This window comes from Polypterus senegalus, chromosome 5 (assembly GCF_016835505.1).
Source record: "Polypterus senegalus isolate Bchr_013 chromosome 5, ASM1683550v1, whole genome shotgun sequence".
In the NCBI taxonomy this organism is placed as follows: Eukaryota; Metazoa; Chordata; class Cladistia; order Polypteriformes; family Polypteridae; genus Polypterus; species Polypterus senegalus.
In genome coordinates, this window is record NC_053158.1 from 165154673 (window position 1) to 165180108 (window position 25436).

A 25436-nucleotide genomic window follows, 5' to 3' on the forward strand; every position below is an offset into this window, starting at 1 on the left:
GTGTGTATGTATTTTCAAATGCAGCACTCAGATCTAAGAGGATGAGAACAGATAAATGGCCTCTGTCTGCATTTACCCGCAAGTCATTTACTACTTTAACGAGTGCAGTTTCTGTGCTGTGATTTGTTCTAAAACCTGACTGAAATTTATCAAGAATAGCATGTTTATTTAGGTGGTCATTTAACTGCATAATGACTGATGAGATGGGTCTAAAATTTTCAAGAGCTGATTATGTTTCTTAAGTAGGGGTTTAACTACAGCAGTCTTAAGACAGTCTGGGAAGACCCCAGTATCTAGTGACGAATTTACTATGTCAAGAACATTATCAATTAGCACGCCTGATACTTCTTTGAAAAACCTTGTTGGTATCGGGTCAAGGACGCAGGTGGAGGGTTTTAATTGGTGTAAATCAGGTAAATCTATCCTAGTGAAAGAGTTTAATTTGTTTATAACAGGATAGGGGATCCTTAGTGTTGGGGAGATATACTATGTTATTTCTAATGGAAGAATACAGCTTTTCACTGGAAGCACTTAGGAGGCATTCCTTTGAGCTACCTGGGTTTAGTAGGCAGACTCTAGGATTACTAGCATTGTTATTTATAATATTAGAGAAATAGCAGCGTCTCTCAAGACGGACAGTGTTATTGTATTCTGTTATTTTGACTTTTAATATTTCGTGGTGGATAGTAAGTTTACTCTTCCTCCATTGTGTTCTCTTTAAATCAGACACTCTTTGGGTCTTCCATGGTATACCAATGCTAGAATGATTTTTTCACTGTCTTTTCAGAACTCTGTCAACAGCAGCTCTCACTTTAGAATTAAATCTTTCCACCTTACTATTTACATTGTCCTCGCTATTATAGCTGGCACTACTGATTGCTTAAAATGTTTGTAAGTTTTAAAGCATTGCTTCTCATGAATATTATTTCTATATTAAAAGAGAAGAAAATGGTCTGATAGACCAATATCAATGATCTGTTTTATATCAACTTTCAGAGTAATCACTAAGTCTAATGTATGACCTGCTTTATGTGTAGGCTGACTCAAATCAAAAGAATCCAAGGTTCATAAATTCTTTTACTTTTAGATCACACTGATTATCTATATGAAAATTAAAGTCGCCAACTATGAATAATTAGTAATTAAAATTGACATTAAGTCAGAGAATTCCTCAAAAACGCATATTTAGGAGATACACGGATAATGAACTTGAGAATCTCCATGAATAACACTACTCAAAGACTTGAACTTACCAAAACTGACATCTTTACATTTTAATCAGTAAATGTTAGCAATTACAGATAGTAATGGAAATAGATAAACTGATGGATACTCAGGACATTAAAAATCAATAAACATTCATTTGAAGAGACAGAAAAAAGACAAGGTGGGTCTTGGAAGTGCCTAGGAAGAGTAAGAGGTATCTACGCATGATGTCAGAGTACATCTCTGGTCACTTGTGTGAGCAAACAGCAAACACCATAGGGTGAAAAAAACTGTTTTGAATATCCCAGTGGTAACTCTAAAGTAGGTGCCAGTGAGAGGCAAAGCTAATGGAGAACTAAGAAGAGGCAGACAAAAGCATACTTGTTATAACCAGTAAAACTATTTTTTAGGCTACAAAAAGTGTCCTCAGGAGTATGAAAAAAGCATGGAACGCCCCACAGTGATGTTTACAGTTTATGTGTCCAGACAGAGAAATTAAACAGCTGGCATACAAATGTCACTAAAAATGTTTTCTTGGTTTTACGAGAAGCCACAGTGGTCTTCAAAGCAGAAAGTGTTCTGTTTTTTTGTTTTTTTTGCTGTATTGCATATTTATTTTGTCCTTGCTGTCAAGAATGGCACATTTCACTTGCATAGCATCTCACAATTAGCCCTAGTGTCTTGTAATTCTTATCCTCTAAGGTATTGTGTGCCAGGACTGAATGCTCTCTATTTGTTTTTTTTTTAACTATCCTAACTACAGGGTCATGGGGGTCTGCTGGAGCCAATCCCAGCCAACACAGGGCTCAAGGCAGGAAACAAACCCTGGGCAGGGTGCCAGCCCACTGCAGGGCGCACAAACACACCCACACATCAAGCACACACTAGGGACAATTTAGCCAATGCACCTAACCTGCATGTCTTTGGACTGTGGGAGGAAACCGGAGAACCGGAGGAAACGCACGCAGACACGGAGAGAACATGCAAACTCCACGCAGGGAGGACCCGGATAGCGAACCCGGGTCTCCTGACTGCAAGGTGGCAGCGCTACCACTGCACCACCGTGCCACCCTCAAGTAATCCAATGATATAAATTGCATTTGGGAATTTTGTAAAGACAAATTTTAAAACATCCATCCATCCGTTTTCCAACCCACTGAATCTGAACACAGGGTCACGCCGGAGCCAATCCCAGCGCAGGAACCAATCCTGGGCAGGGTGCCAACCCACCGCAGGACACACACACAAACAGCACACACTAGTGCCAATTTAGAATCGCCAATCCACCTAACCTGCATGTCTTTGGACTGTGAGAGGAAACCGGAGCTCACTCACACAGACACGGGGAGAACATGCAAATTCCACGCAGGGAGGACCCGGGAAGCGAACCCGGGTCTCCTAACTGCGAGGCAGCAGCGCCACCATGCCACCCAATTTTAGAACATAATATTCTAAATGGAAAATTTAGGGAATGGCATGATTTCATTGTTATCCTGAAATGATTTTGTTACTTCATCATTATAATGTCCATCTTCTATTACCCTGACCTTTTAGCAAATGTATTTACTTTAGTTGTCAGCCTGAACCAAGCAAAATAAATTGCATAAGTAGAAAGCAACAATTAAAGTTCTTGTCCAGCAAATCCTTCCATATTGTTAGCAAGATGATTTTACACAGATGTGGCAGAATTAACACCTGTGGTAAAAGTAAAAATGAACTAAGCGAGGAGAAAAGCCAAAGAAAAATTTGGTGGAAAAAGAAGCCTGAAATTGATTTTATCGCTTGAATCACAGAAAATTCCCTAAACCTCTGACATATTTAAGGGCTGAAGACATTGGGTTTTACTTCAGAAACTGCACTGCAGGTATGCAAAAAATAATGAGGCCAGCATTTATTTTACAAGACTCAGCATTGGTAACTCATAAAGAAGCATTACTTGTGAAAACATCGTATTAGCAATTTAGAGTAATTATATTTACATGCACAACCCCTTACCAAGCCTCCGGTTTGTCAGGCCCCCGTATGCCAACAAGCACACTTGGGGGGTAAAACTCATAAAACAGTCCATCATTAAACTTTGGAGAGTTCTCCACATTTTCCAAATGAACAAGTAGCTACAGATAATCAGTTAACTCAGGATGGTCCAAAATACACCAGGTGAATATTTTGCCATAGTAAAACATTGCAGACGTCAAAGTTATATATATACAGTATGGCTGGTATGGATTAAAAAGTAAATATAAATAACTTTGACCTGCGGCTTTTAAGCTTGACAAGACATTAACAAATGGTTATAATTACAGCACGGCTCACAAGAGAACAAGATTTTGTTTCCTCCTTGCAATATTGTCGCCATTTTTGTAATTTACGTCATAATGTGTCATTGATGCATTATAGAGTCTCCTACCAAAATAAATTTAAATGTTTAACAGTAAGTAAGTACATAGTTATGAAGACATAAGTAATTAATCCTACTAGTACAGAGATTTATGCATCATGATCTACTGGCACGCAGCTATATTGCAAACTGCCTATGAAATACTACATGAAACAAAGACACAAAACAAGCCCAATAGTAGAAATGAGTAAGAGAGATCCTCAGATTTTAGAAGTTCAGCAAATAGTTTTATCCAAAATCTTTTATTTTAATAAAATATGATGAATTTGCTCATAAAAACAGAATACATGTTGCATACAAAAGTCACATTCAGACATAAAATCTCTAATATTAAGTGTTTACTACTGGCTTTTGTTATCTGGTATATGTGTTGCTTTAAAAGATTCACTTACAATATTTCACTTTAATAGATAGTAAAACAAAAGTTTTTTTCTGATACATTTTGGCGAATTTGTCCAGGAAGCCATTGCCTTATAACTACAAGGATCTAGCTGTGATTACTGGCCTGGTCCATGTCTATTTGGCATTTGCTTGTTATGCCCACTTTCACATACATTTTTGATAGGTACTCCTTGAATTAATGAATGTATTTGCTTAACTTGTGACTTTAAATGGACATGGTAATAGTGAACACAAGTGCTCCTTGCAAATGAATTGTGTTTTGTGATTTACTAGCTACGTTACCTGTTAAGACCTAAAAGAATAAATTAAAAAATATTTGATATTTGTTATCTCTTGCTAGTCAGTGATACTCATACACCTTTCCTCGGTATCCTCATGTTTCTTAACCTTTCTTTGCCAACACTTCCACTCTCAATTGCATTTCTCTGACTCTTATCATTTCGAGGCACCTTGTTCATCCTCTGTCCACTTTTTGACTGTCACCAATGTGAAAACATCATTCATATTCTTGCGAATACTTCTCATGTTTGAAAATAACTCTCATCATTCCTCCTACTCCTTTCTTCTATCTTCTCATTTGTGTCATCCTCTCATGCCTGCCACTTCCTGTCTTGATCGTGTTTGACTGAGCAACTGCCAAAGCCAACAGACCAGTCAGATTTCTTGGAGGGACTGGAGACTCACACACAGACATTAGCGTTTTATGATATAGTAGATTTTAGACTTATTCTTGTAGTTATCTTTTATGATCTTTGATGGTCTGCTTCTTTGAATTATTGAATACTTCCTTAAAATAGCAATACACATTCCCTGCAATTAGCTCTAGTTAAAAATTTGTGCTTACTCTATAATGTGGTAAATAGTATTATGAAACTTAATTTATTCATTTCTCGTTATTAAACCCCTTTATTCCAGTTTAGACTCATAGGTTAGCATTTCCTGACAGCATCAGGCGCAAGGCAAAGCACAGCCCTGGAAGGGGCCATACCTGTCATAGGGCACACCTACTCATGCATGGGGCCAAGTTAGAGTCACAAACTGGCCTAATTTGCCAGTCTTCAGTCTGTGGGAAGAAACCAAATGTGAAATGAAAATCTGATGTTGGCACAGAGAGAACATGAAAATTGCTCATAGTCACCAAGCTAACATGGAAATTAAACTCATGGGTCCATGAGGCAGCATTCCTAACCACTGAGCCATGATTCTTTGAAAAATATATATTTTGCAAATCTGAAGCTTTCTCAAAAGCAGAACTAGAGAAACATGTTAGAAACCGTTGGACGTTGTGGTCCATTAAAGGTAGTCAGTGAAAAACATAAGATCTTAAAGCTGATTGGGTGTAGTCTAAGTGAAATAAAAAGATAATGTTCCTTTTTCTCAGGTTGACTTCGGATTTCTGCGCATGATATCTGCAATTGGGACACAAGGAGCGACTTCAAAAGAAACCAAACTTATTTACTATGTGAAGTCATATAAAGTTGATGTCAGCAGCAATGGAGAAGACTGGATAACTGTGAAGGACGGCTCAAAGCATAAGGTACGATATATGATGAAAAGAATGCAAAACTAGGGGTACATGTTACAAGTATTTTTTTTCTATCTTGTCTTTAGAGCAGCTCCTCTTATTACATAAGCTCTGACTTACGCAATTCTGAAATAATCTAAGATACATAATTGTGCACAAGGGTTTGCAATTCAATTATTGCTATTATTTTGTAGCCTAATTATTGTTTTTTTCCACATCCCAATGACATGGATATTTGATTAAGACATCTATCCAACCATTTCTCAAACCCACTTCAACTAATAATATATTTGCCGTGAAGGGACTGGAGTTAATTATTTTAATTAGGGTCTTAAAAAATGGCTGAATATGAGTTACCTGGGGTGTATGCCTGAGTGTGCATCCCATCCAGGTTGAGTTCCTGACTCAAGTTTTGCCACTGCTGAAATAGATTCTGCAGTGCTGTAGTGCACCAGTTCTCTAATGGCCTCAGGATCCAGTTTTATCAATTTATGTTCATTGACGATCCAATCAGGAAATTGAAATTCAGTGTAAAAACAAGAACAAATATTGAAGATAAATAAACTCAAGAAATTAGGGACATTGGAGTTCAACTTGGTGAAATGAATGTGATTTGAAAGAGCTGCATGCAGATGCTGCTTGTCTTTATAATATGAGAAAGTCAGGGCTTATGACGCATAGACAGTGTTTCCTGACCCAGCCACAACGAATCAAAACCCACTTTTGGTTCAGAAGCACTGCTCTAATACAAAGTAGATTAGTGTGTTCATTAATTTATTTGTTATCCCTTGTGCTACTTTTAAACTGGAATATATCCATTATTAATTAATGTTGTTCTCTATCTTTATGTTACTGTCATAAACTAACACAAAACACCTTGACAAGTACAAATGTTCAAATCACTACCTGTTCTTTATTATTATGTCTGCTTTCACCTTTATTAACAAAACACACACAAGGAAGTGATTAATCCATGTATAAGCAAAGTATAGATAAAGCAAAAGCAATAGAACAGCCCTACAGCCTCTATGGGCCTACACTATGTATTAGATGGAGTGACTTGTTCAATGGCCAGTAAGAGTAGTGTCAACCTTTCTCCCCTTCCACTTCTCTTTCTCTCATCAACGTGACCTATTCTTCCTTCCAGCAACTCAACTCTCCTCACAGCTCCAGACTCATAGGCCTCCTGCACTTGTTGCCTTTGAACACCGTTGAGGGCACTTTTTGCCAGACCAGATTATGATTGACAAGAACACTAGCCTAAAATTCTCTTTATTGGTTTTTTGAGGTCAATGCATTCCTGGGCATTCATTTATTCTTATAGGACTATGTGGCTTAGTCATTTCTTAGCTGCCTGCCTTTTAGATGTAGCATGGTTCTCTTCCTTGTAAGCAGGGATTAAGTAATGCTACCTAAAAAACTAGAGGTTCAGGACTGTCCCGTATCTGATATCATCCTTTGAAAAGACCAGTATCCCAGTTTTTATTCCTTGGGACCTTACTCTGCCCATTATTAGCCCAAAAAATGTTCCATCTTTGTAGAACCTCCATTTCAGGACATGACTCATAAATACAAAATATGGTCTTCAGTTACCCGAGAATGAGTATTGTCAATCCCTTTGGCAGGATGATTCTCTCTCTGTCTCTCACTCTGTCTCATGTGGAGGTCTTTAGTGGTACTCCATGTGCCCCTTTACTAACCCAGAAGTGCTCTTGCCTCAGGGTCCTTTTCCTCAAATGCAACTGTTGTTGCTGGTGATCATCAGACAGATTCTTCAAGGCAATAGAGCTGATCCAAAGGTGAGGTGCAATTTGAACAGATTTAAATATTCTACTACAAAATGTTTCACTTTTTGTTGCTGCATTAAAGCAACTGCATGATTATATATGACGTGTTTAGTCATTTTGTGAATAATTTAGCCTGTTTAGTAAAATGGACGCAATGGTACAATGTAAAGTCTATTTTGATCATCTTGTGCATTTAGGAAACTTTGTTTCCCGAATATGTTAACCCTTACATCCCTGATTCTTTGTGCTTCTTTTTGCCTTAGTTCGTCACTTTCTAGTCCTGACATGTGTCATTCTTTGTGATTTTTGTTGCCTTCATTCATTGGACATCCCAGCCCTCTTGTGGACACAAGACAACATTATACCCATCAGAGGACAGATGACGGATGTTTTGTCTTTTTATATATAGAGAGAAGTTTAATATGGAGCACAATATTTTCAATCCTCTCCATGTATCCAGTCATAAGCAATCTAGGCCTAAAAATTGGTTAGTCCTCCGATCACATTTCAACGTCCTTATCGCTAGGAGAGGTTCATATTTCAGTGCTGATGACTTTTTTCCAATTACAATACATCGATATCATCGAGGCCACCTGCTTCAACATTTCTATAATCATTTATCAACTCTGGTAACAATGGAGATGCAGACACTGACAAGAATTGTGACCTAAACTTGTCATATTATTTCTTTTTTCAATTTTCTAGGTCACAGCTGCTTGCAGTCTGCATTTTTCAGCTGACAAATCCTTTAAACAAATATAATACATAATTCATCCTATTTGTGTCTCTGATGCAGATTTTCCAAGGGAACACAAACCCCACAGATGTCGTCGTGGGTCATCTTTCCAAGCCTATCCTCACACGCTTTGTTCGTATCAAGCCACTGACATGGCAGGAAGGCATAGCCATGCGATTTGAAATTTATGGCTGCAAAATCTCAGGTCAGTAAAAGAAGTGTGCAGTGCTTACTTTTATGAGTGTTGCCTTAGGCTAAATTAATGAAATATAAATGTTCAGCTGCCAGTCTTATTATCAATTCATGTTACGCTGCGTTACACTGTACTTCATGCAAAATTCATGTGGTTTTGAAGTCTGTTCTTATTTCAGTTCATTCCCTTTCAGCTATTGTGCATATTGTGCAGAAAGGAAGCTCAGATTTGATCACATATGATGTAAAAATGCTGGGTTTGCAAGCCAGAGATCAGCACTTTGAGGAGCTACTGCACATGCAATTTGTTTTTTAAATCCGAAGATCAAGCTTCTTGCAGAATTTAAAATGAGTTAATGTGTGTAAAGTGAAAAATTAGACCAAAGCATTCAGTAAGGTGGGACTGCGACATTAAATGATCTTTAAAGAGAAGTTCAGTTTTAGACATGTGGGTTCATTATAATGCCCATCAGTATTTTGTTGATACCATTTTTCATTTTTAAACTGAACAAAAATTACTATATAATAAAACACTATGGTATTTGTGTCCAGTCCCTCTGAGCAATCTGATTGGTCAGTTTGGCTTTGATGACACAATGAACAAGGAGGAGTGGAACGCATAAGGAGGAGTAAAGGTGTATGAGGCATGCTGAGAAAGTCTCCTTCAAAGACAACAAGTATAAAACTGGACAGGAGGTAAGACAGGTGCCTCAAAAATAATCACAGATCTGAAAATAAGACTTTAGATAGATAGATAGATAGATAGATAGATAGATAGATAGATAGATAGATAGATAGATAGATAAAAACTTTATTTATCCAGTAGCTCAAACACATCAGTAAAAATTGTTAAAAATTATTATTACATCAAAGAAAATATACATAAATTAATAAATAGTAAAAAGTACAAATGGGTCAGTTGTTACAGTGTTGGAAGGTGGAGTTTTGATCAGGTTATGAACCACTTTTATAGACAATTGCGTTATAAAATCTCAAAATCTTTAAAAGCTTTGTTTACTCCTCTGACCTGCCAAAATGTTGTGGCGAAAGTGACTGCTGCTGTCAAGGATGGCCTGTACCTTCTTCCCCATACACCTTTCCACCACCATTCCCACTGAGTCCACAGTTTTACCTAGCACCTAGCCAGCCTTCGTCACCAGCTTGTCCAGCCTCTTTATGTTCTTATCTATCATACTGACTCCCCAACAAACAGCGGTAAAAAAGAGGACACTGGCAATGACTGGCTGATAGAATACAATTAATTATTCTATTACCTGTCTTCAGGTACCATGGCCAGTATCATTATAATGTCATTGATATGCTATTAACATGCTATGCTATTAACATAAACAATTTTTGACACTATATTTATTTTAAAGTGTTTTTTAAACAACAATGGATTAATAAGGCCTACTTATATTGCCTGCAGAGGTCGTCTATTTGTTCAGTTATCAGGGAAGGAAGTGCCTTTTGGACTAGTGGTGTTCGAAATGATAAATAACTGACAGATATCAAGAGGTGACTCGATATCTTTGTTACTTTCAGATTGGAATTTGTGCATTAATATTGTTACATAGTATATCTGAATGTGTAGACAGCATACAGTAAAATCTAGATATCATGTTGACCCAAAGTTACGTTCAAAATTACAATCAGACTTACCACTTCCGATAAAAAAGCTGCATTGGAAGTTGTGTGTTGATATTGCTACTTCCTACGATTCAAAATGCAAACAATAGAAAATGTATTGTCGACACTTCAGTTAGCACGCATTCATTGGAAACATCATAACTTCTAATATCTCAAAATCTAAACAGAAAATTGGAAAATCTCTTTGAACTACAGATGGGTACCTTACTTGTGTAGGGCAGTGTCAGCATAAAAGCTGTGCACTGATATCATAATTTATTATGTGACAAAATGTAAACAACATTCATTCATCCGTTAATATTTTAAGCCCAGATAAACAGAACATACAATACACATTACCATTAGGCTATCTGAAAGTTAATCACATGCAGATTGCACACGTATTGGAAGTTATATACTTACATAGCCATATCCTTGCTTGTTTCAAACAGCATTGATCTACAATTGCAATGTTTATTATCCTTTACTATCCTCTGTCTATTAAACTGGCATGAAGACATGCTTTTCCTGCCATTGTAGAGGGTCTTGAATTGAAAGACCTATTAGGCCCTTTCCCAGTCTCATGCCAACATAGTACTTCTTATACCTTATGCATCCTCTGTCTGTGCACTGCTCTTTTTCCAAATAGTCAGGTGAAATTAACAGATCGGCAAGTTGTTGGATGCACAGATACCTATATTTATGGCTGCAACATGGATTCAGTAAGCAGGTTCATGTATAAAATCTATTCATAAATACCTCCTATATTCGATTGAACTAAACATTATATAAAGTGTGCATTATGAGTGGTGTTAGCTGCAGCAAAATAACCAAAAGTAATTCAAAGCAGTGAGCACACATGCAGTAAGATTATTGTCTTGTTTACGTGTCTTTGATACTGACAAATATTTGGTGTATTGCTGTTTAAACAAACCATATCTGTGACTGCATTTTTGCAAAATATACCATGACAATGAGAAATATTTTTAACTTCTAGAAACATTTGGACAAATGTTTGAGTTCACACAACAACGATGCCTGGCAGCTAGCATCTCAGACAGAGTTCTTAACAAGTCTAACAGGATAGATGTGAGCTCCCCATAGTGCTGTTATAGGGCAAGAAAAGGATGGATAGATACACAAAATATTATATCTTTGGTACAATGACACAACTATATTAACAGGCAGCATAGTATTTCTACCTCATGGATTCACTGGGCTGGCTGTAACTGTGAAACTTGCTCCCTGTCATTGTATATGTGGATCTTGCACTTTCTTCCTGTGTCTTTGTAGCTTTTCCTGCAGGTATTACACTTTTTCTTCAACTTATTCTTACATGGTAGGCCAGTTGGTGATTTTAAATTGGACGTGTGTGAGTGGGCCACTGCCAGGGCTGTTTTCTGTCTTATACTCAGTGCTACCAGGATATACTCCAGCCCCCTGAGATGCTAAACTGGATTAAGCAATTTTGATTTTGTCATGTTATGTTATGTTATGTTACGTTATGTTGTTATAATGTTTCCAGGTACTGAGGGCTCCTTAGGCCGATTTGTTTAATGAAGGTTAATTATTTTAAGATCTTTTATATTGGCATTCTAGAAAAGAAATTTGGCTTCATGGTTTGTCCTCCAGAATACAGCAGAAATTCATTGCATTATCACATCTAGATTTTGAGAAGAAGCCATCGGAGCCACGTTTTTTTTTTTCTTGTGATAGAGCTTTTCTGATTTCTTTTTAAAAAAAGGCTTTTTTGTTTCTTTAACAGAATGCCCACTGTTGTCTTCTTAGCCCATCTCTCCATTACGCTGTACTTCAATAAAAATTAGTGTAAGACGCCGTGGCGTTGATCGGTATTCAGCAAGACAAAAGCTGCTTTCAGTTACCACATGCCTCTTTGTGAAAATGAATCTTGTGTGCCATACATTAATCCTTCATTTGGCCATATTTTTCCACCCATAACTAAAGTTAAAATTTTTAGTACTTTATTAATAGAAATGAATGTTATGCATTTGCAATATCCTTAATAAAAGAGGTAAAAATGGCACAGATTTTTTAAACAGATGTGGGGGGCCTTTTGTCCACATCAGCTATTGAGATATATATAACGGAGTTCAGAATTGTTGAAATCTTAGCATGGGAAAGAAAAAGGGAAAGGCCTACAGATAGAATCTAACCAGCATATGCAGAGACTGGAAATACTGTGCATTTATTTTGTCCAACAGCGTCTCTTTAAAGTGCACAACTCAAGAACAGACTGTGTCACTGCAACCAAGGAAAAAAGAACACAACACATCTTTGCTGATCCTGCTCCACAAGCTGGGAGTGAGCTAACTGTGATCAGAAACAACCATGAAAGAGAGCAGTATGGAGTGAATGCATAATCTTTTTGCGACTGCCACGGATTCTGTGCTAAATCATTACAGTCAAGTGAATGTTCACTTATTGCCATCACTTTTCACAGACTACAAACTGCTAGTCATGAGAGCTGAGCTCAAGAACAACCCAATGGAAAATTACAAATACAGTTTAACAAGAGGAAATTATGTTACATAATGCGAACAAATGAAAGCTTTTTAGAAAAATTTGTACAGTCTTGTAATTTAAATGAAGTATGTGACATTCATTGCACTGCCTCTCTTATCTCCATCTACTTATGTTCATTTATCTATAATTGTTACTGTTAAATATACACAACAAATATATGAGTTTCATAAACTGCAGCAAACATTATGATATATCTATTTATAAAAATTCTAAACTCATGTCATTTTCTAACCTGCTTAATCCAGACCAGGGTTGTTGGGGTGAGGGGGATGGCAGGGGGTGCTGGAGCCTATCCCAGTAAGCATAGGGCACAACACAGGACCAAACCCTAGAGATGTGCCAGTCCATTGCACGGCAAACACACACACACACACACACACTAGACCCGATTTAGCAACGCCAGTTCGCTTAATCTGCCTGTCTTTGGATTGAGGGAGGAAACCAGAGCACATCAGGCAAACCCATGCAGACATGGGGAGAATATACAAACTCCAGGATGCAAACCCAAGTCACCTTACTGCGAGACAGCAGCACTACCACTGTGCCACCGTTACGCCAAAGTAACTTAAAAAAAAATAATTGAATTGGCATCTTTACCGTCTCATCTCCTCATTTTTCCTGATGCATAACAATCTCCTTTTCAACTTACTAACTGCTACCACCAACTCCCGACTCTTCTCTTTGCCAATCCATAGATGTCATGCAGGATATGTGCTCTTGTTTATGCATTTAATTTCCATCTTCCATAATCAGAGCATACCTTTCTTTTAGGAGTGTCATTTTATACAATACAGCTCCATCTGTTAAAGTGCTCATACTCTTTCTGTCTTCCAACCTTTCACTCTAGTACCCCTCAATAAGTCACAATGCACTTTGTATTTAACCCCAAATGCCTGCACATTCTTTCTATTGATTAAAATCACAGATTGCAGTTAGCCAAAACCAGTTACAGCTGCACTAGGCACAGGGCCGGGACCAACTCATGATGGGATACCATTTCATCTAAATTTGCATGTCCACATACAGGATCTTTTAGCTTCACTACTTAACCAAATAAAATGCCTTTAGAATTGTAGGAAAAAACTGGAATACTGCAACAGCCAGAAACCTCCTTAATCCAATTCTGAATAAGTCACACAAAACTAAACAGCAGTACAAGACATAAGGCTAAAACCATCTCTTGAAGGAGCACCTGTCCATCACAGAGTCCAGCCACTCATAATCCTACAGTCACACTTACATGTGGTCAGTTTACAGTTGCTTATCCATAGGCTGTAAGATGTAAGAAGACGAAAACAATTGAAAAAACACAGAATATCAACACACACTGTGAATTTAACCTAGCTGACTAAAGATAAAGCCTTTACCACTGTGCAACCAAGCCATACTGTCATGTTTTGAAGGTTCATGTTTTCATATGTCGAAATGAAATAAGTGAAAACCTCGAGACACTGTTTAATGTGTTGTTTGTGGGTGTTTAATCATAGTTCTTTCTCTTCTTTTAGACTACCCTTGTTCTGGAATGCTGGGAATGGTAACGGGCCTTATCACAGATGGTCAGATAACAGCTTCTAACCATGGAGACAGAAGTTGGAATCCTGAAAATGCCCGGCTCCTAACCAGTCGCTCAGTGTGGACACTGCCAGCACAAAGTCAGCCGTATACCAAGGAGTGGCTGCAGATTGACTTGAGTGAAGAGAAGAAAGTCCATGGTCTCATCATCCAAGGTGGAAGACACAGGGAGAACAAAGTCTTCATGAGAAAGTACAAGATTGGCTACAGCAACAATGGATCAGACTGGAAGATGATTTTGGACTCCAGTGGCTTAAAACCAAAGGTAAGGATGGGAATGTACTGTGCAAATGCACAGAAATGTATAAGAAAGGATGAAGGAGAAATTACTTAAGACTGAAGTAGAGTCATACTGAAGTGGACAGCAGGGTTTACCCAAACTTGCAGACCATTCCTCTACTTCAGTGTTCATTTTTTATGAGAAATTCAGTGAAAAATAAAATTCTGTGCAGAAATATAGGCTGTATTCCAGGAATCTTTTTTTTTTTAAATGCAGCATACAGGGCTTTTCCATCAGTTGTCATTTATTATTAAGAAATCCGATTAATCATGTGACTGCCTTATAAGATAAAAGAAAGGGGAACCTCAATTTGTACAAAATGAAAAAATCAAATACAGAGTACTACGTCATCTTCTCAACAATGCCAGTAGTGATAGATGTGTACTTCCTGAAATGTGACCTCTGTGCCCTGAAATGTCAAACTTTTTTGCCCTGCTCCAGAAGTTCAGATACTTTGGAATTCTCTTTCTTTCCAGCTGAGCCACATTAGCGTGTAAGCAGTTTAGGAGAGGCCCAGTGGCCAAGACAAAGGTATTTCCCTACTGTTTTGTCAAGGACAGAAAAACTTGGAATTCTCCTCCTTCTTATTTGCTGCAGCACTGCGTGACCTGTAAAGTCAACTTTCACTTCTCAGCTTTGAGAATCATTATAGAAGTTGAAAGAAACATGAAACATCACTGCGGACCTTAGATGTATCTGTCAACTGAGGTATGCTTTGAGCACTCAGCTTAAGAAATATGGCTGCACGCTGTGCTCTAACTACAAGAGCTGGGACAGAAGTATAAATTGCTTCCAGATGTCCTAACATTTGATTTATGAACAATTGAAACCCAAGTTTCCATTGTCTTGTATCCTGCATCTTTCATAAAATCCCATCAAGCCATGTTCAAAGTGAAGAGAAACAGATTGGCCTAGTCTCCTGATGTGATATAGTGCAGATGAGTTAATTATTACATTTCTGCTATATGCGTTTATCTTGGAGCTACACCTTCATAATTCTCCTTCAAAGGTCTTCAGGCTTTGCACTCTGCTGACAGAACTAGTTATGCTTTCAGCTGACAATATTTATCTTGTCTGCACCTGTTCACTTGTTTTTTTTTTTTTTGGTTTTCTCTTTGCCAAGTTTTCCCCTGGAAGCAGCCTGGAGTGGATTAGCTTTTTTGGTCACTCCCAAATTGTAATTCTCCACTCTTGTCTTACAGATATTTGAAGGAAATAGTAACTATGACACACCCGAAATGAGAACATTTGATGTCCTGCTCACAAGGTTCATTCGTATCATCCCTGAGCGTGCTTCACTTTCAGGGTTTGGTCTGCGTGTTGAACTGCTCGGCTGTGAAATTACAGGTAAGAATAGAAATGAGGTGAAGTGATAAACATTATGTGTTATTTACTGTGACCACTGGGTGCTGCCACCAAACCCCAAACCTCAGACACAACTCCATAGACACAAGTCCCCAGGTTCAAAGCAAGCATTTATCGAGCAGTGTACCTTTAACAGACTTTGTTTCACACTGCACTACCCTTTTTATTCCTTCACTCTTTCCCTCCTCTCAGGCGAGTGTTGTCTATTTCCTTTCGTGACTACGACTCTCCGGAGGAAGTGGAGGGCTTGCTTTTATGCCCCAACCCAGAAGTATTTCCAGTCACACTGCCTGTCTTAAGAAAACACTTCTGGGTCAGGTAGAACCTGAGCCTTCACTACACGACAGCTTTTCATTGCATCCCCCATGGAATGCAACAGGGCAGTGTTGTGGCACGACAACTACCATGCTGCTCTGCTATTATTGGGGTTTGCCACAAGGGTTGCTGCCACCCAGTTTATGTGGGAACAACCTGCATGTGAGACGCGGTCTCCCATTGTCCCATATATGTGTTCTCCCGACTGGGAAAGAGTCCTTTTCTTAGCCTGGTGGGGATGCTCCATCCATTTTGTTCTTTATCATCCCAACTGGGCATGTGATTCTCATCCATTGCAGTGCTGTTGCATTTCATTAAGTTGGCCTTCCAGATAGGTGATAGGTACGGGAAGGTAGCCCATTGTGGATATAGTCTATCTTGGCTATATATATATATATATATAGAGAGAGAGAGAGAGAGAGATTTTATTTATTTTAGAAGGTGCTAAAGTGGAGCTCAATAAGGAGCAATTCTATTCTCTCTTAATTGGATATGATACATAGCCTAACTTCAAGACCCATTCAATGTCCTCAGTTTGACCACCCTGTGGCTAGCGATGGCTGATTTATGCTGTTTTTTTTCAACAACCAGGAATCAGCTAGAGCTTTGTTTCAATTTGACTTGTTGCATATAATACCTGAAACCAGACATGACGTTTTATGGTATATTCCTTTCCTGCACCTTATGTGGAACTCAGGCCAATGGGAACACGTTCAGCCTAGCCATTACTTTCACACCGAGTTCGGACAATAAGACCGCAGTCAAGCATTTCTTCTCTGAGCACCGTTTTTAAATTGTCATTTTAGTTGTTCCTACTATATTGTATTCTGTGTAAAATGGAATCAGAAGGGCGTTGGGATGCAGATGAAGTACAAGCACTTGTGCCCCATCTAAACTACTACATTTCCGATAAAAACGCAAACATTCCATACTACTCCTTTGTTTTCAACCAAAAAAAATAAATATAATAATATTTTTGAAAACGCTTTAGAACAGGAGACTAAAACACCCTTCAGAGTTTCACTGTAAACAGGTAAAAATTAAGATTTTTGAAGACACAGACTCTGCTGTTCTTGTTGATTTGTGCTTATTATGTACCTCCTTCCTGATTTGATCCTGCTTATTACAATGTCTCATTGCCTAAACGGTCATCTTTCAAATAAGAAAAACATATTCCAACATAGCAGACATAAAAGAATTGTTTTCCATGGCTGCTGTTGTGTTGTTACCTGTAAGCCTCTAAATTGCTTTTTGTGCAATTTTTAAAAATCGTGTACAAGCAACAACTCACACTGCACAACACAGTTGACAGTCATATATGTGCTCCAATTGCACAAACCTTTTTAGTCCCACTGACATGCCATGTCTTGGTTATTCAGACAATACATGTACAATACACACTCGCTGTAGTCACTGCACAATGTATTTAAGGGAATTTGATAACAACACCCAGAAAGTGGCTCGTGTTACTGATCACACTACAATACAGCTGACTGAAAATTCTAACATGAAATTCTTCCGATTCTACAACAGTCCAGTCATGAGATGCAATCGAGCAACGCAGCCACTCTCGTACTAAAAGTTAGAACAATGGCCGATGAAGCAGAAATTCAGGCCATCTCAGATAATCAGTCAGCAACTGCATATCAAGCTTACAGTCATGCCAACATTGCAGTTGTATGCACAGTTTAAGACCTCTTTCTGTATGTATGTCCACTGTAGGCAGATGATTATATCATATGCATTTTTACCATTTTAGTATGAAGGGGAATCCTTTCATAAATGATGTGAAAATGCTAGAGTGGACTCTGTTTTTCAGTGAAAGCGTAGTAGCATGGATGTAGCCTTATTCTAGTTTCATCGGGCATACTGCAATAATACATATATTTCTTTTAGCTATAGTTATCTTACTTTATTTGTGTATTAATGTTATATTGTTCTGTTTTATTGTGTTTATCTGTGATACCTTTATCATGAAGCTTTGTGGTTAAGGGCCTATTATGGAGTACTTTGTATTATGAAGTTTTTTATGGGGTTATCGTGGGCACTGTTTAATTACGGAGACCTGCGTACTGAATTTCTTTTCTGCATATGGATGTTGGAATGTCAATAACAGATCCTTGATCCTTGATCTGAGGATAATATTAATTGCCAAATCAAAATTTAAATCAGTAATACAGAAGTATATGGAAAAATATTTAAAAAAACAGAAGAAATGGAAATCGTGCACAATATAAAGCTGTGCCAAAAAACAAATTCAAAGGTAAAGTATAAAAAAGCAAATGTTAACAGTGCCGCAGTAATTTCCTCATTTCCTTACATGTAGTAAGTACAGAAATATCTGTCACTTAACTGCATTGTTGTCATATTACAAATGGCAGCAAAGGAAGAAAGCATAGAAATGGGACATCAGCCTGATTTTGGCTTCTCCAAGTATTAGTGGTAAAAAGCATCATTAAAGCAAATTACTGGGGCACATCCTCTAGTTCAGTGTTGGGTTGGGTGGCCATAAGTATTTGACCTGGAATTTAAGGTTTAATCAAATTAGTACTTTGTGATAATAAAAAGTGAGACTGACCGGGCCATCGTTTCAGCATTTTATTTGGAGGTAATGTATTAATTACCTGAAAACAGCCACAGTTCTAAATGTTGACCTGCCCGAGAATTGTAATGTTTTAGTTCTTGTAAACGTTTTGCTCAAATAGTAGCCCCCTTTAATTACTGAGTAAACTCATACAAAGAAATGAGATGTCAATTTGCTCAAAGGTGTCAGGGTATAATGACAAATGGCTGTTCAGCCGAAAGCTGATCTTCTGTGTGTCCACCTGAACTAGTAGTAAGGTTTATGAACCTGATGCCAAATGCTTGCCCACAATGAATGCTCTGTATTGTATAATAGCTAGCATTCGGGCTTTTTAATTCCATTCTTTTCTTGTTATTGTTAACGGTTCACTTAATTTTGCAGTAGATTTCACAGATTGTACATAAATTGGCTATGTGAATAAAATTCAATTTAAAAGGTGAGGAATGTACTACATGTGTTAGGAGGCATTTCTAAAAGCTTTTCTTGTGGCACATTCAAACTGTTATAACACCTCTACTTGCCCTTCCACTTTACAATTAAAACGACATGCAAGTTGCAAAGCATTTTATCCGAGAGTTTGGCTTATAAAAAGCCTGTTTTAAAACAGGAGGTTACCAACTCCCATCCTGCAGCTGTTTTGACCAGACGGAGCCGCTCAGAAATATTTGACTTGGCTAAAATGAGACTGTCATGTGCCGGGGCTGCACTGTGAATCCTAGCCAGGAATAAGCAACTTGTGTGTGGAAGGACTGGTCTCCACCAGTTTAAAAAGCATAATCTTCAAATACTCAGTGAAAGTTCATTCTTATCATCTCTGTTTGAGACTGTGTGTGTCATGTGAGCTTCACATGACCGAAAAAGCAAACAGACTTAGCCTAAAATAAACTTTTGCAGATGTTTGGGCAGGGTCATTTTTTACAGGCTAATGCCATGTTGTCACCTGTAATTGTATAATATATAGGTGCTTTAGGTAGCGAGAATTGGAAGTGGGATTTTGCTTCACAGCTTTGTTTTAGAAGAGCTCTGGTTTCTGCCTACACAAAGTCTGCTTTTGGTTTGTTGGAGACAGTAAATCGTATGTGCTATAAGTCTGAGGCTACGCAACGACTGACAAGGACAAGCTGTAATTCCCCACATTGTGGGTATGTCAGGGTTCATGGCTATCTTTCTGACAGATATCTAAATTTAGCATAGTATATGAAGCTGATTTAGTATAGCTGGAGGTTACTGTACTATAGATCAGAAAGATGTATGTTCACGTGGATCATTATAGGGCTCATTGCAGAGCACATGCCTTAGGAAATCATAATTTTCACTCATTGGTAATGGACTCATTGACCAGGTGCTGACAAGCATATCAAACTTAACACATAATATTCTGTTAATGTTTTTGTGAGAAAGAGAGGATTTCATTCGGAAATAAATCAGCGTAGGGTGTGGCTCCTAAATGAAAGCACATTGCTGAGAATGGTGCTTCTATTTTCCTCACATGATATATGACTTCTTTCATTCCTACAAAATGCGAGAAATGCAGTTTTTAAGCATCACGAATTTCAGGAGTTAAAAGAAAAAGTGCATATCCAAACTTGAAATGCGTCTTATGCGATACTTTGAATTACTGGATGGGAATAATGTACGTGTTTCGTTTAATTAGCACCCTGTCCATATAAGAGTGAGTAAAATTGAAATTTCTTTAGAGTGAAACCAACTCAGATGTATCAGTTTGTGGCGGTCTGAAGAAGACCCAGCTAAGTTTCACACTGCCTGTTGATGATGATTTATTTATTTTTTTGGTGGGGACCCCCCGGAAGGCACCCAGCCTTGGCCCGACTCACACATACTCTCTCACAGAGTCAAAGAAGCAAATGACAATAAAACAGCAATTGAAGTATGTATTAAACAACAATAAATGAAATCTATCTACACAAACTAGAACGATCCCACCGAAGTTCCCTTTCCGGCGAATACACGATAAACATGAACTCAGAAACAACAAACAACTAACAAAAACTTATACACAAAGTCCATAGGAAATGGCAACCAATGTGGTGAAATGATGGAGATTGAATAATCCAGAGATCAACTCTCTGTAAGTAAATGTAAAGAACAGTCCTACCGGTATATCCTGATGATGAAATGATTGGGAGCACTCCTTTTTCGAAGGTTGACGAACAATCCAGTTCAGCCCTCAAGCAGCAGGCAGACACCAGACAGTCCATACACATGAACAGGAGATAATCCAGGATGTGATGGAAAGACAAAACAGACAGGTAACTCTAGGCTCAACACAGATTCTTCTCTCTGTATAAGCAGCCTCTTTTTAAGACTCGCACTGGCTTTCTTGTCCCCAGCAGCCCTTGCACCCCTGGCAGGCATCCAGTCAGAGATGGGAGACGGAAGTTTTTACTCCCAGGTAGCATTGCTACAAGTTGAAAAAAATTATTAGTTACTTATTATTAGTGTTGCTACTTAATAGCATGACATCGCATTCTCAGATCTGCCCAATACAGTTCATGTTCACAGAGGCGTCATAAACCACCACAAGACAGGGAACTGATCCATCATAGAATGTAGACTCAACATAGACAATGACCAGGTACAGGATGCTTGTTCTATGAGACTTATGTAATGCCCACTGTGGCATCATGCTACTAGTAATAATAATGCATTAAATATATATATTTAATGAACATATGAGTATTCTGTGAATTTTCAATAAGACATCTTGGTCTTATTTCCCTTCCCAGTGTTTGATGTTTTCTTTTTTTTCAAGTGTAGCTCACCACCATTAATCAGTCCATTTCCAGGTTGAATTTGTGTTGGTAGGGAGGAGAGACTAACCAACATCATGAGGACACTTCTTTTTCTTTCAGCCCCAACCTCTGTTCCCAGCACCACAGCGACATCTCTGGTGGATGAATGTGACGATGATCAAGCCAACTGTCACAGTGGCACAGGTGATGACTACGATCTGACAGGTGCTAACATCTTCATTCCACTGACAGGCTGTGCACGGTTTCCTTGTCTTGTGATGCATCCCGGGATCTGTGATCAAAGGCATTGCCTTTGTCCAGGAAGGGCTTGTTAAAATCATTTCAAAAAATGCATGTGACCCAGCATTTACTGAATATACTCACTTGCTTGGGTTTTCCTTAGTTGCTCAAATATTACTTGAGGAAGTCTTTTACCAGTTGCATGTCACAGATGTTAACCTCTAATTTCCAGTTTACTAACTATGAGGTGACTCTTTGAAGGAATGTTTTAATCTTACTGATTCTGTTCCTTAATATGTCCAAAACCTTCTGAAAAATTAAATCTTCTTCATTAAAATCCTGTTTGGTTATAAAATAACTTGTGCATCTATTTGGCTTGTTCCTACTGCACATAACGTCAACTTAGATAGATAGATAGATAGATAGATAGATAGATAGATAGATAGATAGATAGATAGATAGATAGATAGATAGATAGATAGATATTCTTTCCAAGTTAAGTTGTATTCCTTTAATAAAATCATTGTCATGGCTTAGTTTAATTTTATTGAAGTATACAGAATTCAAAATGAGACAAAGCAAGCAAGCACATTGTTCAGATGCAGGTGTCTGTATAAAATATGTTCGGAATTAGCTTTATTCTTGAGACTTGATGTGAGCTGTTTATTAGCCAGGTTATGAGCTACTAAGCTGTTGCTTTACATTCACCTTCTAACCTTACGCCACAGTTTTGTGTCTTTTGTTTTATGCTCGTATGTGACATTTCAAGAGCAAAAGGTTTGACCCCCAGATAAATTCAACAAAATGAGGTCCTTACATTTTATGGCAAAAAAATCACCAAGAAAGAGAACTTCTCTGTTGTGGTGGAAATGTGTAACTTTTTTCCCATTGTGCTTTAGTTCTTTAAAAGCAAATAACTAATTATATAGTATTTTTATGGAATCTTTTGATACAAATTGGAAAATTAACATTTTGTACATAACATTTAATACACCAGTTTGTAAGAATTATTAATTCATTTTGTACACATAAATCTGTGTGCAATGTTGTAGTTATATTTTTATGAAGACTTTTTAAGGTTTTCTAGTTCACAGTTTTAATATTACATATTTTTAGTGCCCAAGCCAGGCCTAATTTGTTATTGCTCAGTTAAGTCATGTTTTAATGTAGAACCTTTAAAAAACACAACTTTTAAAGTTCAGAATAATCGGGTCGATTACCAACATAATAGAAAGTGAAAGCTCTAGCTGTAACCCTTTTCCCTCCTTGTTTATTGAAAAGGGAATGTTCTGAAAGTTTTCCAAATACCAACATTTTGGGCAGGAATCAGTAGAGGTTATCCCAAGCTTTATGCTGTCAAATTCCCTCGTCCTCATCAGTTTCATTTCATATGAACAACCCTAGATGCCACCAAGTAAGGAAGTTCAAGCCAAAAGGGCATTTAAATGAAAGAAGATCTCATTGATTTGCTCCCAATTTATTACCTTCCTTGACACACAATGGATCCCTCTGCACAGTGTCTGTTTGCATGACTTCTTTTGATATGCTTATTCTGCCGTCCCTGCCAATGTACATTTGTGCTTTTTCATTTCTTTCTAAAAGCTATTCTGTCAATATATCAAGTCTTTGAGCTGCTACGATGACACCCACGCTTTCCCTTTTGCTGTCATCTACATTTCTAACTGGAGTTTAATTTATTCACCAGGTGTCAGCTTCACGCCATCAACTGAGGAGCCTACCGAAACCACGACGAGTACAGGTGAGACAAAATCTCTTGAGATGCCTGCCACTCTTTTCATTCTCAAGTTTATGTTAGAGTTAAAAAATGTATAAACGTGAGATTTTTGAGATTTTTGCATGCTTGACCTATTAGCTTTATGGCTTAGCCAGTTCCAAGGCATCAGATGTATGTAACATGTGAAGTATTTAACATTACACATTTTAAGTGCCAAAACAAATATCAGATTTAATTCATTGTACTCAGCACTCTGCTTCAGGCAAGGCACTTGTCCCAACTGTGATGTGGTACAGATATCAAGTCTCGCTTTGTCTGTCCCTCTTGTTGTTATGCTTCCACCCAACTTTTCATTTCCAATCAACCTCAGGGTCCCAGCACTAACCTTAACCCTACTTCTAACCCTAAACCTAACCCCACTATAAAGCGGATGGTGCAAGCTAGAGGTAAACTCTCAGGAAACTATAGTGCTGGTGGCGAACGCTATCACCTTTGCCTTTGGGCAGGTGGATGGATTATAAGGGAATTTACCCAGAGAGGAATTCCCAAAGTTAGACATACCTAACCCCATTTTCCCAGCAAACTGGACACAAGGCAGGAACCAGCTTCAGACTGGATGCTTGTTGATCCCGGGACATATTCACACAGTACAGCCACCTTTACCTGGTATATGGCCAGTTTACAGTTACACTTAACCTATCATGCCCATGTGAAGAAAACTGCAGTACAACCCACACAGAAATGGGGGAGAGCTTGCACTCTTGACCAGGATTCTTAACAACTGCACCAATGTGTCATCCCTGTTTTTACACTAGTTACTTACTATTATTACAAGCAAAATAATCATCCTCTAAAGCCACATTGACACTACTACATTTCCTTTAAAAATGCAGACATTTGTCTCCACTTTCGCCTTTCATCCGTACTATCCCATGGTTCTTAATCCCCAAAAACAGAGACTTTTGAAAACACTCTATATAGAACTGTATACTTCCAGCTCACAATTGGAATTTGTGCTGGTGAAAGTGTAGACTGCAAAAATGTAGATGTTTAAAAAACACAGTCTCTTAATGCATTCTGATGTGCTTGTGCTTATTCTGAGTGGATTCTGCTCTTTACTACATGTCATTCCCTGACTGATCACCATTTTCCAACATAGTCGACTTGCTGCTTGTTGTGTTGCTTACCTGGGTATATTTAAATTCCATTTTGTACAGTTTCAATGCCACATGCATGTGCAAAAGGCAAGTAATTTACTGTACATCCCTTGAAGGATTCTTCAAGTGATACACGCATATCCGGTGTAGGTGAATGTCTACGTCATGTGCAGGTTTAGTGTGAACAAAAACACTTTTGTAAATGGTGTGAAAATGCTAGTGTGGATGGAGATTATTTTCATTTAAAAACACCATAGTGTGGTTGTAACCTAAGGAGCCAGTGTGATAGTAAAGTTGAATTATTATCTGCCTCTATTGCTGATTAGCCAGGTCCTTTTTTTTGTGACTATGCAAAGGATGTGTCCTAAGTTTCTTTAAGGAATAGGTTTATAGGAATGTGAGCCATAAAAGCTAATTATTTCTGTTTTCATAGTTTACAGTATCCTTCATTATAAAAATTACCAGTTTGCAGCTTGTCCAAGGAAAACTTGAGTTTTTACATGCTATTTGTTCTCAGGATAAGAGAGGGCATGTGGTGAATAAACTTTTATTAATTATCCATCAATGGTTTAGGTTTTAGGGGTTTATTTGTTTAACAAGATGAATTCATTAATGTGTTATGAGCTTTAGCTCAGTGTGGAATTGATTTTCAAGGACCTTTCCAACCTCTTTCACTTGTTTATTCTTCTCATATATTTTATTTAAATTTTTTTGGCTGACTTGTCTATATTATCAATGCTTTGTCAGAAAGTTCTCTGCTGCCACCTTCTGTGCAAAAGAAGGAACCTACAGCCTTAGGGATAATTTCACTTCTTTTTTTTAACCAGAGGAAATGCCTTGTACAGTAGTGTATTATTACTTTTGTATGATTATTATTATAATGTAAAGGGTGTGATATTATTATTACTCAAAACAAAAAACTTAATGCAAGTAAAAATTAAAAGAATGTCCTTAGGAAAATAATGTTTACATTTTAAAGAGAGCTGCACTACTATACTTCTTCTGGAGATCTGTGT

General features: G+C 37.8%; 1 protein-coding gene across 2 annotated transcripts in view; it reads left to right on the top strand.

The window, feature by feature from the left end:
• nrp1a (neuropilin 1a) overlaps positions 1-25436 on the top strand; it is a 135004-nt gene that overhangs the window by 94968 nt on the left and 14600 nt on the right. The window contains exons 7-12 of one of the 2 annotated variants that reach the window (XM_039753568.1): positions 5388-5543; positions 8115-8259; positions 13925-14256; positions 15474-15618; positions 21409-21513; positions 23234-23287. In XM_039753568.1, the coding sequence (XP_039609502.1) occupies positions 5388-5543; positions 8115-8259; positions 13925-14256; positions 15474-15618; positions 21409-21513; positions 23234-23287 (937 nt within the window). The remainder of the gene's footprint in view (positions 1-5387; positions 5544-8114; positions 8260-13924; positions 14257-15473; positions 15619-21408; positions 21514-23233; positions 23288-25436) is intronic. The other variant, XM_039753569.1, reaches the window with a different exon arrangement.